At 49.6% G+C, this 18256-nt stretch overlaps 1 protein-coding gene across 1 annotated transcript; it reads right to left on the reverse strand.

Moving 5' to 3' along the window:
- Positions 1–67: 67 nt before the first annotated feature.
- On the reverse strand, positions 68–4824 carry IL17B (interleukin 17B). The gene is made up of 3 exons (XM_019734293.3): positions 4528–4824; positions 2109–2398; positions 68–397 (listed from the first exon to the last, which is right to left on the reverse strand). The coding sequence occupies exons 1-3, from the start codon at positions 4546–4548 to the stop codon at positions 166–168; spliced, it is 543 nt and encodes a 180-aa protein (XP_019589852.1). The 5' UTR covers positions 4549–4824; the 3' UTR covers positions 68–165.
- Between the last annotated feature and the right edge of the window lie 13432 nt (positions 4825–18256).

Below are 18256 nucleotides of genomic sequence, written 5' to 3' on the forward strand. Positions count from 1 at the left end.
CCAGGAACCGCCTAGCCCCACCCTGGTTTTGGCTCTGGAGCCACAAGGACCAAACCCAGAGTCTTGCTTTAGGAAAGACAGCGTTTACTTTTCATTGGCCTTGCGTGGCTTGGGAGTGCAGGGAGGGCGGTCTCCCGCTGCCCGCAGGCTCTAGGCCCGGGCCCTTCAGAAGATGCACGTGCAGCCCACAGCGATCGTCTCCATGACCGCGCGCTGGCGACAGGGCCCGGTGCGCGGCGGCAGCGGGCAGAGGCGGCGGCGCACAGGCACCTGGCTGAACACCGGAACGCTCACCATGCTGCGGTCCTCCTGCATGGTGAAGGGGTTCACACAGCCCAGACACAAGCATCGCGCCTCCGGCAGGTCGGCCGGGATGCGGCTGGGATCGTGGTTGATGCTGCGGGAAAGCAGGAGAGAACGCAGGGCAGAAGGTGATGGGCAAAGAGCCACTCAGTGTCCGCGCCCCACACCCCAGCTTATCCTAACCCGGGATTTCATTCCCACTGCAAGACTGTGCTAGGCTGGAGGAAGGGCCGTACTCAACTCCGTGTTTTCGGAGAGAACACAGATCTTGGAAGGCAAGGCAGGTGCCCCAAGGTTATCCAGGTTCAAGGTCACAGGTCAGTAACCCAGTTTTCCTTTTTCATCCAGGGAGATGCCCGTCCTAGAAACTAGATGGTTCTGTGCATTGCAAAGGAGCTACAGACCCTGTTTCCCCCACCCATCCCCCTTCTTTACAGTCTTGAGACACTACATCCAGGGGAAATAATACATGAGTACATTGATGCCCATCCCCCCCTGGAAGGGGCGTCAGGAGGCCTGCGGTCTGTTCTGACTTAGTTTCTATTCATGCAACAAATATTTTCCACACGCCACCATGTGAGTGGGTCTGTCCCGGACATGTGGTGCTCACTGACGGACAACACAGAGGAGTTCCCGCCCAGAGCAGAGAGTATAGGGACTTGCTTGGTGACCTTTCCTTGGCTGTGCCTCCGTTTTCTCATCTGCTAAATGTGGGGAGTGAACTGAACTTGTGGACGTGCAGCGTCAGCATCACCTGGGAACTTGTTAGAAATGCGGCATCTGTCCCTCCCCGCAACCTCCTGAATCAGAACCTGCATTTTTATAAGATCGCCAAGAAAGTCGAGGGTGCAATAAAGTGAGAAGCCCAGCTTTGGAGGATTTTTAGGGAACCTTCCAATTGCCACATTCCACATATGATAGCCACTAGCCACATGTGGCTATTTAAATTTAAATTAATCAAAATTAGCTCCTCGGTTGCTCTAACCCCATTTCAGGAGCTCAATAGCCACATGAAGCTAACGGCTCCCTTGTTGGACTTTATAGCATCACAGTAAGTTCTACTGAACATGCTGTTCTTGAGTCTCAGGACATAAGTTGTGTGGCTAAAAAAAATCTTTGGTCTGGGTTTGTGAGTGAAGACCCTTCAGAGTTAGTTTATTTCTTCATGATTCATTCAACACATATACATGTGGCCCCTTCTGTGTGCCAGGTTCTGTGCTAGGAAGGGGAGCTACAACCAAGGTAAGACACCTGTCCTGTCACCTAGGGGCAGCAGGTTGTGACTCCCAAACCTGGCTGTGCATTCTTAACGTGGAGCTGGGCCTCAGCCTTGGAGGTTTGGATTGGGTGGGCCCTAGAAGCCTTAGATGATTGTGATACAGACATTGGGAAGGTCCTAGTCTGGCGTGAGACAGATTTAGACACAGCTGACTCAATACTGCCTGCAAGTACTGTAACTGAGAGGTAAAGGCAGTGACATTCAGGGATGGCCTTGCAGGCACTTCAGCAGGGACTTGGAGAACAATAACAACAGTGCTCTACGTGGATGTGTCATTTAACAACAAGCCTATGAAGTAGGTACTGGTATCACCTCCATTTACAGTTGAGGAAACTGAGGCTCAGAGAGGCTAAGCAACTTGCCCAAAGCCACACAGCAAGTAAGCAGAGTCAGGATTCAAACTCAGGCATTCAGGCCTCTGCATAACAAGGTTTTAACTATTACAATGACAAGCTGTGTGATTGTCATTGTGTGTCCCCCACACTCCCAGAATGCAGCTTGCCCATGGCTGCCGAGCCTGGCCTACCTGTAGCCCCAGGGTGACAGGCTCCTCTTGTTAGACAGCCATAGCTGCAGGTTGACCTCACACTTCCTCCTTGCTGGCTCGGAGCTGTTTCTCAGCTGGGCCACCATCTCCCCAAGGTTCCTTTCGTATTCCTCCATGCGCGCATATGGCTTCGCCCGCGATACTAGGTCCAGCGGCACCTGATGAGGCCCAAGGGCCAGGGTCCCAGGCCGCCCTTGCCCCTTCCTCTTGCTTTTGGGGTTCCTGGGCTGGCCCAGCCCCAGGAAGATGCAGATGGTGAGAAGAAACAGCTGGGGAGGAAGGCCACAGGTCGAAGGTGAGAGCACCAGATCTCCCTCTGGACCAAGACTCGAGCCCAGGGAGGGAGAAGGAAGAGGAAAGGCTTTATGGGGGTGACCCTCACCTGCTACATCCTGGCCTGTTCCCACCAGCCCCACACATGTACCAGCACTTGTGTATACCATGCTCATCACTAAGTCCTGTCTGTCGCATCTCTTAGAAATCTCCCCACCCATCCACTTTGCTCTCTCTGCACCACCATCCTCACTTCCCTAGACAGCTCAACAGCCTCCTACCTGGTCTCCCCAAATCCCCCCTGGCTCCTTCCAATCAATTCTCCACACCAGGGCTCAGGACAGCTGTTTGAAATGCAAACCTGATCACGTCATCTTTCCCTGGGCCTGAGCTCTCCCTCCTCAAATCATTCCTGCCGTCCTCTCATACCTGTGCTTCAGCCTCTGGCCTTCTTTCAATCCCTTCCTCTCACCATGCTCCTTCCTGCCACAGAGACTTTTAACAGGCTGCTACCTGCAGAGTCCTGCCTCTCCTCACCTTCTAACCTCCTCTCACCCCTCCGGTGACACTTCCCTAGGGATGCCTTTGTGGACCTTCTTGGGCTCACAACACCACATGCCTCTTGCGTGACTACAGTCTTACAGTTCGTATGTGTGATTCCTTTATAGGTCTGTCCCCAGCTAAGCACAGACTCCATGAAGGCAGGCAGACTCCAGTGCGTCAGTTTCCACACACTGTCTTATCCCGTGTCTGAGTGAATGAAGGAATGGCTGTCACCATCCCTGCCTTCTGTAGCTTATAGTCTGGGAGAAAGAGCAGATGGTGAACAAGAAAACAAGCACCTAATCTCACTAGAGACAAGTGTAATGATGGGACCATGCAGCTCATTGTTAGAGAAGAGCAGGGCCACCCACTTAGCCAGGACTGGCCCCTCCAAGTCTTTCTGGGAAGCAGACGTGTCTGGTGAGGTTTGAAGGATAAGAAGGAGACAGATGTGGGCAGAAGGAGTCTAAACCTCTTACAGGGAGGGGGAACAGCGTGAGTGGAGGTTTGATTTGGTTAAGAGCTTGGCTGAAAGGAAACAGGCTGAAATAGAGTGTGCAGGAAGAGAGGGCATGCGATGAAGTTGGGGAGATGGGCAGGTCTCGGCCAAGGATCCTTGTTGGACTCCATGACACCTGTGCTCCCCTCTTCAACACCGTACACCCCCTGCCTGCCCCACTCCTCGTCCATTCCTCACCCAATCCTGTCCACCCTCCCCCGCCGCCGTCCACTTCTCTCCCCAGAACTAGAAGTGTCAGGAAACCCTCTGGCTCACACAGGAGAGGACCCAGGGGCCTGGCAAAACCCAGACTTCTCAGGAAGCCAGAGAGAGAAGGGCCAGGACTTGGGTGAGGGCCAGGGCTGGCCAGAAGGGAGGAAACTTCAGGGGGAGTTTCAGCGCCTAGTTGAATCTAGCCAGGCTCCTACCTGCCCTGTGTTCCTCATCCCCCCACCCGCATGGAATGTGCCTGACTTATCCAAGCTACCCAGCAAGTCTTGACCCTTGGAAACAAGTTTCAGCATAGCCCCTCCTGGCAGAGCCATTTCCTGGCGCAAAATCTGTGACAGAGATTCAAGTCGCTAAACTCTTCCATTTAGAAAATGTCTCCCTAACAATAGGCTTTCTCATCTCATCGGAGCTCCTCACTTGGTATCTTAAATTCTGGTTCTTCACTCACAGAAACCCAGAATGGAATTAAAGCCCCCCTTCTCTCATGTTACAGATGGCGAACAGAGACACAGAAGGACTTGCCCAAGGTCACACAGCGTGGCTCTCAGGACCCAGGGACTCTTTGGAAAAACCCCGATGATTGAGTTTGCCAGAATCTCCCCAGATGCCTTTGGCCTGAAAAGACTTCACTGGGGATGGGCCGAGCCCAGTTCAGAAGTCTGAGCTACTGGCCATGGCTGCAGGATCTGAGGCCAGTCTGTTTCTCTCTAGTCCTGGGGGAGAGGACAGAGGGAGAATTTGCTTCTGCAGATTCCAAGGCAAACAGAGCCAGCCATTAATCAATAGGAAAGAAGTAAGGAAACACTCAGGCCCCCAAAAGGGGTGGGGGTGGGGTGGGGAAGCACCACGTACCAGGTTGTACGGCCAGTCCATCCCGATGAGCCAGGCAGTAGGCCTGCAGCTGCCGCCCGCCTGGAACCCCAGATGCTTCCGCCAAGAGAATGGCAGCAACAGGATGGAGCAAAGCAATTATAGCTCATCAGGGGGCTGCTGGGGATGGGTGGGCTCGTCATCGGCTGGGAGCCTTGGGCCCCCAGCTGGCTGGGCCTGGCGCAGTGGCAGGCGGTGAGGGGCGTGGGGGCAGGCCAGGAGCTGGGCCGAGGTGCCCAGGGGCTGTTGACTGAGGGACAATGCCCTGTGTGTCTGGTGGGGCTCTGGCGGGTGGCACCTCCGCCTGTGGCCTGCGGCCTGCTGGCCGGCCAGCACCCACAGAGCCAGCTAAGACAATCAGCTTCGTTTGCTTTGGGGATGGCAAGGGGGTGAGGGCAGAGGAGGGACAGGCTGTCCGTTGGTCAGGAGAGCAAATGTTCTCAGAGTGTACTGGCCAGGAGCAGGATATAGGCCCCATCTCCCAGGGAAACAGCCTCAGGCACGCCGGCCTCAGCCAGTCTCAGGTGAGCTCAACCGCCCTTAATGACGAGAGTCCCACTTCTTAGTATGCAGGCAGGGAAACTGAGGCTGGAGCAGAAAGAGACTTGTCCAAGATTACATAGTGAGTTACAGATGACAGACCTGGGCTTCATACCTGGTCCTGTGCAGGGCTTTATCCACCAGCCCAGGCTGTTTTCCTTGGGATATTTTCTGTGCAATTCTGTCCTGCTGGGAACATCTTTCTGAATCTCTATTCTCACGTGGGCCAAGTCTCAGATCCATGAGGACTTCATAGTTGGTTGCTTTGGCCTTCCTGGTGCAATGCTCCCCCCTCACGTAAAGAAGATTTCCATTCCAGGAGTCTGGCCCTGTGGGACTGTCTGTGACTTTGATTCTCTTTCAGCCTCAGTTTCCATCTCTGTAAAATGGATGTCGTGTCCAGGAAGCACCAGCGGCCTGGCCCATTTCTCCCCGAAATCTTTCTGAGCCTCAGTTCCCACATCTCTAGAATGGGGATCATCAGAGCACCCACCTTTGGGGGCTGTTATAAGGAGTAAAGGAAATAGCCCATGTTAGACAGCTGGCACAGTGCCTGGCACATAGTAACTGCTCAATAAACATTTAACTGTTTATTATGAAAATTATTATAAAATAATTTTATAATTGTTTTTATAAACATAGCTGTTCTAATTAGCCTTAGAGCTAGCACAGTTGGCATTGCTCAACCAAGTCTCCTTTCTGCCCTCTCGGGCCCACCCTCCTGGCTGAGAGAGAGTTCTGGGCTTCACAGGCTCCGGCAACAATTTTGTGAGCTCAGGTGACCCCGAGGTCTACATGTCCTGGAATCACATGCTGAACTGACCAACCCCACTGGTCGAGGTCTCTCACTCGAATGAACAGCCCAGCTGATTGTGAGTGAGCGTGTCTACCCAGGAAGGTGGAGAAGGGTGTGGAAGGGAGTCTGAGGAAGGACACTGTGAACAGACGCCCAGGACTGCACTGTCTTGCTAAGGGCCACTCTTGGCCATTTACAGGAATCGGCCGAGGGGAATAATACGGGGTGCGAGGCACTCCTGAATGTCACAAGATTAATCTGTCCGGGGCAGGTTTCCACAGCATAACCGAGAAGCTGGCTGAGGCTCGAGCTCATTGAGAGATACCACCATATTTGGTCAAATACTAGACAGGGCTCTATTCTATCGCTGGAAACTCCAGAGGGAGGGGAACTCTGAAAATACCTCCTCAGGCAACCAGGGCCCCCACTCCAACCCCAGGCTGTCCCAGCTCCACTGCCACTGTCCCTTGAACCAGTGAAACAGCCAGTATGAGGGGGCGAAGGAGGGGCAGCCTGGTTGTATTCCGGCAGCCTCATTGCTACCCCTCAGCTGTTGCTGGCAGTGGAGTCTGACAGACATGCAGCTGAGGTGATCCTTCCACAGAAAGGTGGGGAAATTAAAGATGGGGACTGGGCTGCAGGGGGTGCCTCTGCGTTTCAGGACCCCTGAAAGCACCAGACTTTCCTCATCGTTCCTTTCTCCCAAAGACAGGAATTATCAGCTTCCCCAGCTTCTATCCTCAGTGCTTGTTGATATAAATCCCACCATTCTGGCCCCAGCGTTCTGATGCAGCAGGCCCCGGAATCTGTACTTTAATAAGACCCATCTGGTAAAGTACAGCATTGGGAATATAGTCAACAATATTGTAATAACTATGTATAGTGTCTGGTGGGAACTAGACTTATCAGGGGGGATCACTTCCTAAGTTATATACATGTCTAACCAGTACGCTGTACCAGTGAAACTAATATAACATTGAATTACATTGTAATTGAAAAATTAAAAAATAACTGACCCAGTCTGGGAGCCACAGGGTTGTCACCCATCATCTACCTCAGTCCTCCATTGTACTCCAAGGAGACCAAGGTCCAGTTAGGGACAAGCCTTACCCAAGCTCACACAACACGTTAGTGCCAGAGCTGGGTAAACCTGATCTGTGCACAACTCAGTCTCCTTATTCTTGCTACACTTCCCCAAAACTTTATACAGATAGCTGTGGGCTGGGCTGGGCCTCTGTGCTGGTCTGGAGGGGGCCCAGAAGCCAGGCCTGTCCTTCTGCGGACCCCAGTCCCCTCCCAATGAGGAGGGTGATCTGTGGGGTACCCAGGCAAGTGCTGTGGGGAGGCAAGTATGGGCTCAGTGATCATCACTGGATTTCCCATCTCGGCCAGCTCAGACTGGGAAGGAGGCCCCTTTTTTCAGCCTTGGTTTCTACTAGGTTGGTGCAAAAGTAATTGCAGTTTTGGCGATTATTTTTAACCTTTTAAACCGCCTTTACTTTTGCACCAACCTAATAGAAAGCACTGAAGGACCACCTGCCTTCAGGAACATACTAAATGCAAATTCTGACTGACCTCCATGGGACTCAACCCTTACAGCCATCAGAGCCCTGGCTTCCGGCCTGACCTGGAGCAGTGACTGCATTCACCGCCAGGTGGCACCACCAGAAAGCCAGACATCCCTGAAGACCTTGACAAATTGATGGGACTTCGACGCCAGCCACTTCTTTTCTCTGGAATGGGTCCTGGGGCTGAAAATGAGGGGTCTGGGTAAGTGGGTGCAGGTCCTGTGCCTGCCCTTGGCTGCCCAAGTGACCCTATTATTAATGAGGGCCAGTGCCCAGGACATCTTCCACAGATAGGAATGGCACAGCCAGCCATGAGTTGTGGGGTGGGGCAGGAAGATGGCTGCTATCTGCTGTGTGAGTAATTCCCTTTACTTGGAGCACCGACTATGAGCTGTTGGGCACCTGGACATGGTAATTTTCAGAAAATTCGTAATAATAATAGCTGTTACTTAATATCTACTTACTGACTGCCAGACATTGGGCTAAGTCCTTCGTGTGCATTGCTTCATTAAATCCTCCCAACCACCCTGTGGTGAGGTCCTAATTTATCCCAAATCTAGAATGTGGGAAACTGAGGTTTAGGGAGCCAAAGCCATAGAGGAGTCAAAGCAAGTTTCCCTGGTTCCCGCACATGCTGTTCCCTGCAGTGGGGGAAGGAGAGGAACATTGTAACCAGGACAGGAAGGGGAATATCCAGCTGTTCACTTGGTCATCGAGGGGGGCCTATACTTGCATCAGCCCCACCCTGATATCCTCAAAGAAACTGGACCCTGCATATTGTGGAGGTCACTGAACCCAATCCCAAACAAGAGTCCTCAAGGGGATCTGAGAGCTCCCAGGGTGTGAGCACAGCACCCAGCAATGTTTCTGACACACAGTAGGCATTCACTAAATATTTGATGCATTGAATCAAACCGGCTGTCTGCCATATTGGGTGACAATGCTGGGAGGCCGGATAATAATGGGAGGCCAGCAGCAGGGACCCGGAGGAGGAGATGCAGCCCACAGGCTAAGAGCTCAGGCTCCAGAGATCTACAGATCTAAGTTTTAATCCTCCTTCTACCAGTTCACAGCTGTGTGACCTTGAGAAAGTTACTTGACTTCCCTGAGCTTTAGTTTCTTCTGCACAGTGAGATGATAATAACTTGGCTCTCAGTGGATTGTTGTGAGGATCAAATGAGATGATGCATGTTCATGCACTTAGCAGGGTGCCTGACAAAAGTAAGTGCTCAATGAATGGTAGCTGCAATTGTCACTGTTCTTGTTAAAACAAGTTTTGAGTTGGACCTTCAGAGATGTTTCAGGAGTATTTCTAGGCATTGCTAGGTGAAGACAAGAACCAGCAGAAGAATGCAGAGGCCCTATTCCCAGTGGGCCCACCCTGGGAGCCTCCGCTAGGACAAAAGGACCTACGGGATCTAGGTTAAAGGCCTGTCCAAGCGGACCCAGTAAGGTTGGGGGAGGCAGGAGGAGGCTGGCTGGCGCCTCTGCTGCCAGATGGAGGGGGCTGTGGCCAGGAGGGCGCATCCTCCACAGGAGGTCTTGGCTCTCCTGCCATGCTGCCCACCCCACCCTCCACCCTCCCGGGTAGGAGTCCTTCTCCCAGGCCCATATTTGCACAAATGCCTGCCTCACTGCTCACTCCAGAGCCCCAGCCAAGAGGCACTATTTTAAGCTCCCTGGACGGGAACACTGTTGGTGGGAACAGACCCAGCCAGCAAGCTCCCAGTTCTCAAAAAAGGGAAAGGCCTGGGTGAATGGGCGGCCCCTGGGATGTGCAGAGGGGCTGCCACATCCACATGACCCTCTGCCCAGGCTAGGTGCCAATGCCTCCTCCCCCACGGGGGGTTAGTCAAGGAAGTGTGAGTTGGGGTAGGAATCCAAGAGTTACACTTGTGCTCTGGGATGGGGTGATTGAGGCCTCCCTTCTGCCCAGCATCCAGCCTTGAAAACACCGAGTTTGTTTCTGGGTTGCGTATTAACTGTACACTGTACCGAGTCTCCTGTTAGCGCTTGCCATCCACAGAACTTCAGAGTTGGGGGTTATCTTGTGTAGCTTCTACCAGAGTAGGAACCCCTTCTAAAGCACATTTGCTGGATACTTCCAATATGGAGAGATCATTTCTCTCTGAGGACACACATCTCACGTGTTAACGCTCTAGTTGTTGAACACTGTAATTATAAAAGTTGTTTCTTTCATTATGTTCAAGTTCCCTCCTGTGATGCAATATGGTATGGTGGGAGACTGCAGACTATAAAAATGGTGGTTGGACACTTGCTATGCCCCTACTTATGTGACCATGTCCACTTTTTCTAACCTCAGTCAGCCTCAGTTTCCTCACAGTGTTGTTAAAATGGATTTATCATAAAAATTATGATTTGCCTGGCACACAACTGGTACTTAATATTTGGCAAGGTTAGGCTGTTTTTATTGTAATTTGGTTGGTTTTGTGTGTATCTATTTATTGCATGGTGTTTTTGTGGGTGTGTGTGCTATTTTTGCTTTTGATTGTGAAGACTAAGATTTAAAGTACAGGCTTTAAACACAATAATTGGGTGTTCAAAGTGACCTAATTGCTCTGAACCCCTGTCCTCTTTAAAAGGAAGGGGGATTTAACAAGATAATGCATGTAAAGTGCCTGTCACATACTGGTACTCACTGAATGGCCCTGCTATTATTTTGTTGTACACGTTGTTTTTAGCTCTGCTCGATCAGGTCACACAGAACAAGTCTAGGCAGCTCTCTTCTAGAACTTTCTAACTGCAAGATCTCAGTAATAGAATGGAATGCCCTGGGAAAGAGTGAGCTCCCCATCAGCCAAGGTGTTTCAGCAGAGGCCAGACCAGTTGGCAGTGCTGTGAGGGAGATTCAAGAAGAGGAAAGGGTTGGGTTTGTTGGGCTTTAATAAATAGTTCCCTTGCAGCCCTGAGAAGTTCAAATCATGTCCAATGCCTCAGACCCCCATATGGGGCTGTCCTGCCTGCCTTGACTTGCCTAGACCTGCGGCAGGAAGGAGCCCAAGAGAGCCCGTGAGAGACAAGGAATAAACAGCCTGTCCCCAGGGCAGACAGAGGCCTGCAGTGGTGCGGGGGGAGGTCTGTTCACCGGCATATCCTTCCCTCAGTCCCTGGGGATGTTTATACTCTGGTCAGAGTTTACAGGACGTCTGGATTTACAAGCTCCAGAGTCCTGGCTTTCCCCCCAGAGCTGTCAGCCCCTCCATTTGCAGGGTGGGTCTGCATCTATTTTGGGTGGGAGGCTCCATCCTCCATCAGAAGCAGGAAGAAGGTACAGAATGAGAAATGTTCTCTTCAGACCCCCAGAGTGTAGATCCTGGTGGAGTAAGCCTGGGCTTTGGAGGATGGGAAAAGAAGGGGGTTGATGTCTTCTGACTATTTATAGGAGCGAATTCCTGGGAGGGGGAGAGGAGTAGGGGGCAGGGGAGAAGGGACTTCCTTTGCAGCTTGGGTTCAAAGGCCTGTTCCCCTGAAAAAAGCTAAAAATGGATGGTACTTATCAGTCTGCCTTACGTATTGGTTTCAGTCATTGCCTCAGACAGCGCTGTTTTTATTACGCTTGCTTTGGTGTATATTTGCGTGAGTGTGAATTTGTTGACGGTGTCTTGTATGTGCGTGTTTTATTATGGTTTTGAAGTAATCAGGCAGAAGCTTTTACAGGCAGCAAACATGTCTTATTCAGATGTGTGTTTCTCCGTACATGGCTCAGGGGCCTGTGACCAGACCGGACTTGCGAAGGAACAAGAGAAATCCTATGAGCTTCTCACTACCCACCCCTTGGGGGACAAGCAGGGATTCTGAGATGCATCAAGTCACACTTCAGCAAGGAGCCTTGATGGCCATAGCCAAGGCCTATGACCCATCTTGCCTCCCCCCAGAAAATGGCCTCAAAAACACAGGTTCTTAGGGCTACAGTGCATCCCAACCCTGGCCTCCCTGCAGAAGCTTGTCTCTGTGGCCTGAACGTGTTGGGAGGTGATCCTGAGAAACTGCCCCAGGTGGTGATTTAAATATCTTGCCTAGGATGCGCTGTAAGTTTCTATGAACTGTGACCTTCAAGGTATGGGCAGTGAGAAGCCTTGAGAGTTTTTGAGGAGGGTTCATTCACCTCATTTGACAAATATACATTGAGCATCTACTATGTGCCAGGCACTGAGCATAAATCAGTGAACAGCTGAAACAGTTCCTGAGCTTATGTTCTTATAGTGGATGGCAGCTATAACAATATTGACATTTGAGGACCAGCATACAGTTTAGGGACTCTTACTGGGCCCCTCTCCTCTCAGTTTCTTACACCTCCTGCATCCGTGGGAACTGCCTCATTTCCTGGGAAGCCCATGACCTCAGCCCTCGGGGGCATGTGGAAGAAGGTACAATGTCTCCAGAATGTGATATCTTGCCAAATTTCTATTGGAAGTTTTGTTCTCATAAATATTGCATTTGTAAAGAAAGGAAGAAAGGCAAATGTGGAATCTGACCATTTCCAAAGCCTGGTTCCCAGGAAAGAAGCCTCTATAATTGTCCTCATGTGAGAAGACAGTGTCAAGGTTTCTGGCCCTGGGAGACAGAGGTGGTCCAGTCCAAGGACTCAGGCAGAGGCTGCTGAGCATTACCTGTTGGTAAGAGTGATACCTCTTGCATGTGTACAGCATGCTACAATTCTCAAAGCACTTTTATATCTGTGGCTTTATTTACTCCCTGCATCAACCCCATGTGAATATAAAGCTTTTTACAAAAGAGTAAATTGAGGTCCGGAGAAGGAAAACAACCTTCCCGTGGTCATATAGTGCAGAAAAGGGAGTAGAGTTTAGGATGAAAGCCTGGGTCCCTGAGACCACCACCCACCTAACCTTTGCCCCAGATTAGGGAATGAGCATTGGAACTAGGCAATGATTAGAGGTGAGCACACCTCTCATTAGGCAGCATACACAGAGTGCCAAAAGTCATCCAAATGATTTCTGAAATGGCCTGGCTGTGCTCTATGGACAAACCTATACTGGAGGGAACTATGTCTGGTGAGAGGACTTGGTGCCAGGAGGACATGTTTTCTGAGTCAGCTCTAGAGAGAATTCAAGAGTTGGGCTGACCCCAATCTCCCTCTCCCCAGTAGTATGCTCTTGAAAAGTTGGGATGGTTTGGCTCTTCAGTCTGGTGATCACATAGCTATGTCCATAATTTTTTGTCTTCCATATTGGGATTCCCTTGCATGCTATCCTATTATCTCAACCACAGAGCTAGCTCTGACTTTGTCATTTTAGAATTACACACAAATCTTCTCATGTTTTATAGCATTTCTTAGAGTCTGAGGCCCAATGGGACCTTACTGGCCATTTTACTAGCTTCTCAGTGATACTCCTATTAAATATTCCTGAGTCTCTTATTAGTCTCTACCTGTTTTAAATATCCAGCTTCTGGCTCCTTCCATCGGCTGATGACGAATTTGCTCTTTGAGAATACACAGAGCAAAGCTGCTCCCTCTGCCCTATGACAAGGAGTATCAGTCAGGATGGGCTGCAGTAACAAACAGCCCCCAGATCTTGGAGGCTTAGCCCAGCAAAGACATCTTTCTCATAAGTCCTCTATAGGCTGCCAAGAAATGCTCTGTTCATCAGAGTCACTCAGGGACACAGAGTGATGGAAGCTTCATCGCAACACTCGCTTCCACAAACACCACAACAGGATCAGAGATTTGTAGGCAGTGGATTTGCAGAGGCCAAGAATGGGTTCTGGAATCTCTGTTCCAACCATTTATTTCCTTTGGGCAAATTCTTTCATCTCTTTAAGTGTCAGTTTCTTATCTGTAAAATGAGGATAATGAGATGTGCTGTGAGGTTAACTGAGACGATGGATGTGAGCCGTGAGCACAGAGTCTGGTTCATAGAAAGACCTCAATAAATGTCAGCTATTATGATGTTAACATAATGTTAATATTATGATGTTAACTTAATAGTGGCTACTGTCTCCAGACAGCACAACCCTGGCTCTTTCCACTGCCCCTCATGTTGACCAGTTTGAATTCCTTCAAAGAGTTAAGGGGTTCTTTTTCTTTTTTCCACAAGTCATTTGCACATTAGTTTGTGTGCATTTTATCTCATAAGAGAGGCCCTTAAGGGTTCAAAGCTGAGGGAGAAAAAGGTATATATCTGTGTGTCTTGCCAACCCCAAGTCCTTTTGTGGAGTCCAGAGAAGGGAGGTCAAATTTGGAGAAGAATCCTTGCTTGATACAAAACCCAATCGTAGAGAGACATAGAAGTCAAACTGCAGAATGTCAGAGCAACTTTTAGAACAAGCAAGTCTCATCATCTCCTCTTTTTCCAGATGGAGAAACACAAGTCCAGGGAGGGAAAGAGACTGATACAATGGTACACAGCAATTCAGTGTCAGAGTTGGGGCAGAACCCACTTCTTGGGGCTTTCCACACACCACATAAGGTGACGTGTGGGATAGGGTGAGGCAGGGTAGGGGGGAATCTCCTTGGAATTACGGCTTGTCCTCAATTCATAGAGTTGTATTCTAGCAGAGTTGTAAAGTTAAGAACTTTATAAACATTACCTTATTAAGGCTTCTTGGAAACCCAAAGTCACAGCTCCTCTGGGTCATGGGACATGCGTTGATCATCTAATGAACAAACAGAGGGTAACATTACATTTTTTCACTTCGTTTAGGAAACCTGGCTTCTAATTATAGGATTTGTTTAACAATCCTGGGTGGTTTACAAAGGCTTGGAGTCAGCCTGCAGTCCTTAGGGCTGGCTGAGGAGTGTCAGATGGGAAGACACGAGCAGGGGTGGGGGCAGGGAGGCGGGGAGGGGGGCCTCAGCAACAAAGGGGAGAGATGGGCAAGCAAAAATCAGTTTAAACCAAGGCCTAGAGGGGACATGACTTTCCCTAATCCCACCAACCAGGTTTCTCCCAGTTGAAAATTATCCCCAATAACACCCCTCTGTTACCATAACCCTCTCACACATTGGCAATGAATATGAATTTGCTCCACGCAAGCAGACAAAACAGTGATCACATTACTCTTGGGTTCTCTGTCGAATTGAATCCCCTGCAATTGCAGTCATTATTAGCATATCCCCCCTTCCCCTTCCTGGGGTAAAATGGACTAGGGGCTGGCTAGATCTCCATGTTTATTTAAATAAATAAATTTTAAGTAAGTTATTTTTAAAAATATATTACCTTAACACACACACACACACACACACACACACACAAAGGAAATTAGAAGAGATACAAGTAAAAATAAAGGTCCCTAATATTATATATAACTAAGTCCCTATAGTTAAGCTCATTATCTTAAGAGGCAAGGGGCTTATCTAAGGGGACTCTGGGGGTGGGGAATGGGATCATGATGAGGCTGAAAGGCCCCCGCCACTCATGCAGCCCAAATTGGGGTGCAGGTATCTTGCCAAGCTGCTCCCAAGCCAAGACATTTAAGGTCCAGCCCATCTACCATACAGCCAGGCCCTCTCCTCACTCAGGGTTCCAGTGCAAGCTCAGCCCAAGCCCCTGCCACTCAAGGAAACCCCCACCCCAAAACCTTCCCCATGCCTCAAGTCTCCCAAATCTCCCAGCACCTCCATTCCTGAATTAGCACATGTGCTCGGGCACACACATGAGCACGCTCACACACATATACACACACACACACACACACACACACACACAGCCCTCTAAGTCCCTGGGACAACCCGGCTTTGTGCTTTCTTGAAGCTAGGTCCGTGGTTTCCAAAGTGGCGTGTGATTCCAGGCTTAGGAAAAATATTCGGGACTTCTATTTTTACTTCTATCTTTTCTAATTTCTATTTTTTATTTGTGTATCTGCTCTCCTCCGCCCTGTACTCCTCCCAGGTTCTCCTCCTCCTCCTCTCTCTGCCCCCAGGCTTCCTGGAGAGACTAAAAGGCCTCTCATTCCTGGCTGATGGGAGGACATATGGGTTACAGCCTCTGTGGGGGAATAGGGGACAATATGTATCAGAATTACAAATGCCTAAGACCTGTGATACAACAACTGCTCCTCTAGGCCTTCATCCCACAGAGACACCCCCACGTGGAAATGACACAGGTAGCAGGACAGGCTTGGCAGCGTTGTTGATAATAGGGAAGGAGAAGAAACCCACTAAGGGCTCATCCATACATTCATGCGGAACTGGTGGCCTGAATCGTGGTATCAATGGGACACAGCCCTCTTTATAATGATAGGCTGCAATAGCTGAGAGACATGAGTAAGTACATGAAGGAAGGTTCAGAACAGTGTGAACAATATGCTCCTATGTGTAAAAAAAGAAAAAGAAAGAAAGAAAAGAAATGTGGGGGCCGTGTATGTGCATATGCTAGCATTTGCCTGGACTATCTCTGGAAGTAGACACAAAAAATTGGTAACAGAGATTTCCTCTGGGGAGGGGAAGTAGGTGAATAAGGGGGTGGGTTTGGGAGGAAACTTACTGTTCATCGTACGCCATTTATACCTTTTGGATGGTGACAGTGTGCAGATACTATCGATTCAAATAATAAATACTATTTTTAAATACAAAAATGAATACATAAATGCTTGTCACTGTATGATGTGGATCACTTCGTTCCTTCTCTTTCTCTCTCCTCTGGGCTGGGCCCTGGAGACCTCACCTTTATGAGTCAACAAAGTCACCTAGAAGCGAGTCAGTTCTCACCCCTCCAGATGGGAGCCGTCACCTCGGAGTGTGTGATTGTTTTCTCCATCCCCTCCTCAGTAGCAAGCTGTCCAACCCATTATTGTACAAATGGAAAAACCGGGGCCCAGTTTGGAGAAATCGGTTACCCAATGTCCCTCAGTAAGTAGGGGCAGGAAATTGGTCATGGTTGGGAGAAGACAATTAACTTTTTAAAAAATCCCAGGGTAGCAAGAGAAAAATAAACAAATTTGGGTGGGACAGCCTCATGGAAAAAAGTTATGAGATTAGTTACCAGCATGTGGCACAAGGTTCCAGAACGTGGTAACAACTGTGAGCACCACAGTATATGAATGATGGATGGTGAGACTTTCTGCCATTGGGTTTTGATTAGGTGTGGCTGTCGCCACATGAGTAAAGGAGAGGTCAGGGCTCTGACTCCCGTCTCCTGAGGGCAACGCCGTTTCTAGTCCCCCAGTTCATGTGCTCAGGGGTATGGATTTTTCCCAGCTGCAAAATGACCAGGGGTGGGGCAGTAGGTGGAGGGTGTTGGATTTAGGTGGGGCATTTGGTGGATTGGCAGAGCATCCATTCCAACCTACTTCTAGAGTGTCTTCATTACTGCAGAGTCTAACAAGCTAAAAATATTTCCCAGACCTCCTAAGGCCCTGGATGGAGGTGACAGACCTGCTTCTTCCCTGCAGCTGACATCAGGCACCACCATATTGGTTTTTCCTCAGCAATGTTCCACTACTCATATTATAGGCTGGATTGCATCTCCCCCCCCCAAATTCATATGTTGAAGTTCTAACCCCAACACCTCAGAAGTTGACCTTATTTGGAAATAAGGCTATTGCAGATGTGATTAGTTAAGATGAGGTCATACTGAAGTAGGGTGGACCACAATCCAATACGACTGGTATCCTTATAGAAGAGGGAAATTTGGAGACAGACACACAGGTTGTGAGCAGAAAGGGAGACAGCACGAGAATGCATCTACAAGCCAAGGAGTGCCAAAGACTGCCAGCAAACCACCAGAAGCTACAAGAGAGTCCCCCTCACAGATGGAACAGATGCCCCCTCACAGCCTCAGAAGGAACACAACCTACCAACACCTTGATCTTGGACTTCTCGCCTCCAGAACTGGGAGACAATACATTGCTATTGTTTAAGACACCCAGGCTGCGATACTTTGTCACGGCAGCCCTAAGACTAATATAGAGCCTTTGCTGATTTTGTGGGTATCCGAGGGCCAGAGGTGAGAGAGGCTTCTTGACCCCTGCACTCAACACGGTGGTGTGCTCTCAGAGTCAACAGCGGAACTGCCCTTTGTGATTCTGGCACTTCTGGTGACAACAGAGGCAGCAGCTGCCTTGGAGGGACAGCTCTGTGATGTTGTCAATCGAGGCATTTCCGGGGCCCTGCTTAGAGCTTCTCCAGCCTTCCCAACAATTGTGTAAGCACCTAATTCGCTATAGTAAATCCCTTTCTGCTTAAATAACAGGAATGGTTTCCTACAACTGAACCCTGACTGGTCCCGCTTCATGGAACATTTAACACTGCGTTACGTTTTCAATTTTGCATGCCCGGCATATGCACGTTCTAACACAAAGTAAATTGTCAAGGACCTGTTATTTGTCCTTTTTAAAGTGATGTGAAAACAACACATGCCCAGTGTAAATCAGCAAAAAAACAAATGCAGAAAACGATAACGAAGTAAGCCAGAATCATCCAAATTCCCACATTCTTTCAAACATCTCACAGTACAGTTTCACATATGTGCGCAATCACACGCGCACACACATGTGTTACTGGGGTGATCCTTGGCAGAGCTCAGGGTGCGATTACTGTGGCCCAGTTGGCCCCAAGAGCTTCGATATTCAAGGCCCATATGCTGGTAACAAGCGGAGGTCAGACATGCAATGTAGCGGCTCTTTCCAAACCTCGCACCAGCTCCATCTTCTGCATCCAAGGGTCTTGGGTGAGGGCCAGTGTCCGGTCCCATCTGGTGCTGTATCAATGCACTGACTGTGGGAGGATATGAACGTCCAAGCAGAAGCTGGTTTTGCTGAGTCATATCCCAGGTGGTGGGTCAAGTTCACAACTCCCAAAGCAGCAATCGAGGTAGAAGTTAATAGT

This window comes from Rhinolophus sinicus, chromosome 5 (assembly GCF_057876585.1).
Source record: "Rhinolophus sinicus isolate RSI-liver-muscle chromosome 5, RSI-T2T, whole genome shotgun sequence".
Taxonomy (NCBI): domain Eukaryota; kingdom Metazoa; phylum Chordata; class Mammalia; order Chiroptera; family Rhinolophidae; genus Rhinolophus; species Rhinolophus sinicus.

What these genes read in the sequence shown, in the direction of transcription:
- IL17B (XM_019734293.3), bottom strand. Translation starts at nt 4,548, where the DNA reads ATGGACTGGCCGTACAACCTG. An exon ending in TGGACTGGCCGTACAACCTG is followed by an intron (nt 2,399 to 4,527) that starts GTACGTGGTGCT and finishes CTTCCTCCCCAG; the next exon opens with CTGTTTCTTCTCACCATCTG. An exon ending in CTGTCACCCTGGGGCTACAG is followed by an intron (nt 398 to 2,108) that starts GTAGGCCAGGCT and finishes GCTTTCCCGCAG; the next exon opens with CATCAACCACGATCCCAGCC.